The sequence below is a fragment of the Eimeria mitis genome, genomic scaffold (assembly GCF_000499745.2).
Source record: "Eimeria mitis Houghton genomic scaffold, Emh_scaff4697, whole genome shotgun sequence".
In the NCBI taxonomy this organism is placed as follows: domain Eukaryota; phylum Apicomplexa; class Conoidasida; order Eucoccidiorida; family Eimeriidae; genus Eimeria; species Eimeria mitis.
In genome coordinates this window covers 1-3,148 of record NW_013573000.1, presented here as the reverse complement: position 1 = coordinate 3,148, position 3,148 = coordinate 1, and the positions used below count along the sequence as shown (strand labels likewise).

Genomic DNA, 3,148 nt, shown 5'->3' with positions numbered 1-3,148 from the left:
TCAGGTGCGTCGGCTGATCCGTATCTTGCACTAGCTGCAATACGTAGTAAAAGTATTTATGTTGTGCTGTATACTATATTTGAATATATTGGCAGCTTTTCTGAATGGAAAACTAGAAACCAAAATGTAATACGGAGGACCGTTTGTTAGGCGGTTATGCTGTGCTGTACACTCTATTTGAATATGTTATTTTTGTCGGTAACTCGAAGACTGGTAAAAAATGGAGATGCATGAATTGATCAGCCACTGTTGTTGCCCTACATACCCTGCAGGTGCTGTTTTGTTTTTGTGTGTTTTGTTTATAAAGAAAAAATACATGAATGAATTAGTTGCCTACTTACGTTGCGCTTTATACTGTATTCAGATGTGTTGGTTGTGCATTTATATCTAAAACTGGAAAGCAAAAAAATATATAAATTGATGAGTTACTTGCATGTCGAGCTGTATACTTTCTCTTTGAATATGCTGTTTGTGTTTTGAAACCGGAACCCTGAAAATAAAGAAGAAGCGAATGGATCAGTTAGCTGCTTATGTTTTGCAGTATAATCTACTTAAGTATGTTGCGTGTTAGTAAACCGAAAACTGGAAAGTAAAAAAAAAAAAGAATCAAGTGGTTGCTAGTCAGTTTGCTCCGCTTCTCTTCCTATAGTCGTGCAGACTGCACAGGCGTGCGGCTTCTGTTGCTTCCTGCTGCTCTTAACAGCATCCCAGCAAGCGCATCATTTCTTCTGGTTTGTTTATCTCTTATGCTGAATGAACGAGTTGCGTTTCTGTCTGTTGTCGGTGTCTCATGCTGCCGTGGTGCAACATTCTGTTGCAGCCGTCTCGGAGTTTCTGTGCTGCGGACATCATCTGGCTGTGCTTCTGCATCCAGACGCAGCGCCACAGTTTTTTCTTATGCTGGGCTTGGGTGTACCCATATGTGTTTTTGCCTCTCCCCGCGTCGCTATTGCCTGTGCTGCTCCCCGTGGGGGTGCTTAGTTTCTTTGCCTCTGCTGCAAAACACGTTCCCTTTTGTTATATATCTCTTCCTGTTTGTCTCAGCGCGACTTTTCTGTTTACCTTGTCAATGTCTTTGATACCGCCGTGGCAGCTCGGACCCTGGCTATTCCAGGTGGTGCCTCTCTGGCTAACCTGCTTAGCTTCTACTTAAAAAAGCAAAAGGATACGAAGATGCAGCTAGCGGACTGGAGAGTCAGGTGCGCCCTCCACCGGCTTCTTGCTGCCAGATAACTGTAGCGGTGTCGTGCTGCCCGTGTCGAGTTTGAACCTTGGAGCTCACGCATGCTGCCGTTGCTGTGGATATTCGCTGCATTTGTGTATTTGCTTCTGCTACCTCTGCTGCTACTCCTGCTGCTGCTGTTGCTTCTGCTTAGACCTCTGACGGAGGAGATGAAGACCTACGGCCGGTCTGATACGCATTACCTGCCTTACATCTACCAATGCATGCAGAACCAGATTCTCGCCAGAGATGATCAGTGCGTACTGCTGCTCTTGCTGCTGCGTTTGCCGGTGCCTTTGGCGCTCCTTATACGGTTACTGTGTTTCATGGTGCTGTTGCCAGCGGCGCCGAGACAATAGCAGTTTGCCCTTCACCGGGGCGTGAAACAAGCGGCTGTATTTTGTTCGTATCTGCTGCTCTTGCGTTCATTGGACGGACAAATTTATTGCTCTTACTGCTGCTGCTGCCGCTGCGAGTGCCACCACAGGACGGGGATGTATAACCTGAGCTGCATCACGCCCGAGGAACTCGGGGCTCCTACAGCTGTATGTCTCAGGCACAGTAAAGACAACAGCTTCCTTCGCTGATGCGAACAGACGCAGCCTTCAACACAGCAGTGGGGAGAAGAACAGCATTATAGGGGGAGGAGCAGCCGGCGGCATCTGCAGCTGCAGCAGCAGCTGCTATAGCTGCAGCTGTTTGGCGAAAGTGGGGGTTCGTTGTCTGTGCTTTTTGCGGGTGTTCAGTCAGGGCGAGCTGCAGTGCTAGGAGTGTTGGAGCGAAGCAGAGACATTTGCCTCTCCCTGTACACTGAAGGGCCGTTTGACGAAGAAAAGGAAGCGAACCAACTCCTCAAAAGAAACAATACCGCACTCGCGCCTCTTTCCTTTGCCGTTCTCGTAAGAAAAGCTGATGGTGTCTCCTGTGTTGCTGCTGTTGCTTCGGTCGCTGCTGCTGCTGCTGTTGGTGGTTGTGGCGGTCATTCCCAGCAGTCCCTTGGAGGATTGTGGTTGCGGCTTGCACTTCCATCTGGTTTTCATTTTCTTGTGTCAAGGCTGTCGCTGGTGCTTGTCGCGATCTCGTGCTGCTGCTGCTGGCTTTGCTTCTGTTGCTGATTCATTCTGGATGCATCTGGCTTTTCTTTACTGTGGGATCAGAAGGGACTCCTCTCATGGCGAGATTCTGTGGCGCGGAAGAGGGACGTCAGCCCCCACGCGGTTCTGGCAAACGCCTGCATCTTGCTGCTGGCGCAAAGGGTGAGGAGAAAGCACATGATGCCCAACCAGGAGCATCATCCGCTGCTGCAATAGCAGCACAGAGACGGAGAAGTAGTTGTTACTGCTGATCTCGATCTGCCTCTTACCTTCCGAGTTGCATCGACAGTCCTGAAAAACGCTACTGCATCCCCGTCTGCACCTGTGGCGTTTGTGCTGTTGCGGCTGCTGCCGTTGCTACTGCTGCTTCAGAGGCCGTCAAACCACGTCCAGCTGCGTCATGCCATCCGCCCCACACCACCAGCGGTTCACCGCTACGGCGTAGAGATCCTTAATGCTATTCAAGTGCGCTACCCGCTGCAAAAGAAAAACCTGCAACCCGAGCTTCTGGCCCAGCTGCTGCTGCCGCCCCCCCCGCCGGAGCATGAAAGGCGCCGCCATGACACAACTGCTTTGCTGCTGTTGGTGATTTTCCCTCAGGCCGCCTTAGAGAAAGCGGTCGCCTCTCCTGCTCCCACAGCAGATCCTGACCAGGATCAACGACCAGAAGAGCAACAGCAGCAGCAGCAGCAGCAGCAGCAGCGGCAGCAGCAGCCAGAGCCGGTGGTCGACGACATGGATGATCTGTTGCCGTCTGCTACAGTCCTTCGAGAAGCTGTAGCTGCACAGCAGCAGCAGCTGCTTGCCGCGACGGATGCTTCGACGTCCCCTT

General features: G+C 51.1%; 1 protein-coding gene across 1 annotated transcript; it reads left to right on the top strand.

Moving 5' to 3' along the window:
- Positions 1 to 1,173: 1,173 nt before the first annotated feature.
- Positions 1,174 to 3,097, top strand: EMH_0077100 (uncharacterized protein; the record flags this gene model as incomplete). Its single annotated transcript, XM_013499803.1, has 6 exons — positions 1,174 to 1,199; positions 1,377 to 1,551; positions 1,969 to 2,121; positions 2,380 to 2,478; positions 2,689 to 2,781; positions 2,957 to 3,097. The coding sequence occupies 6 exons, from the start codon at positions 1,174 to 1,176 to the stop codon at positions 3,095 to 3,097; spliced, it is 687 nt and encodes a 228-aa protein (XP_013355257.1).
- Between the last annotated feature and the right edge of the window lie 51 nt (positions 3,098 to 3,148).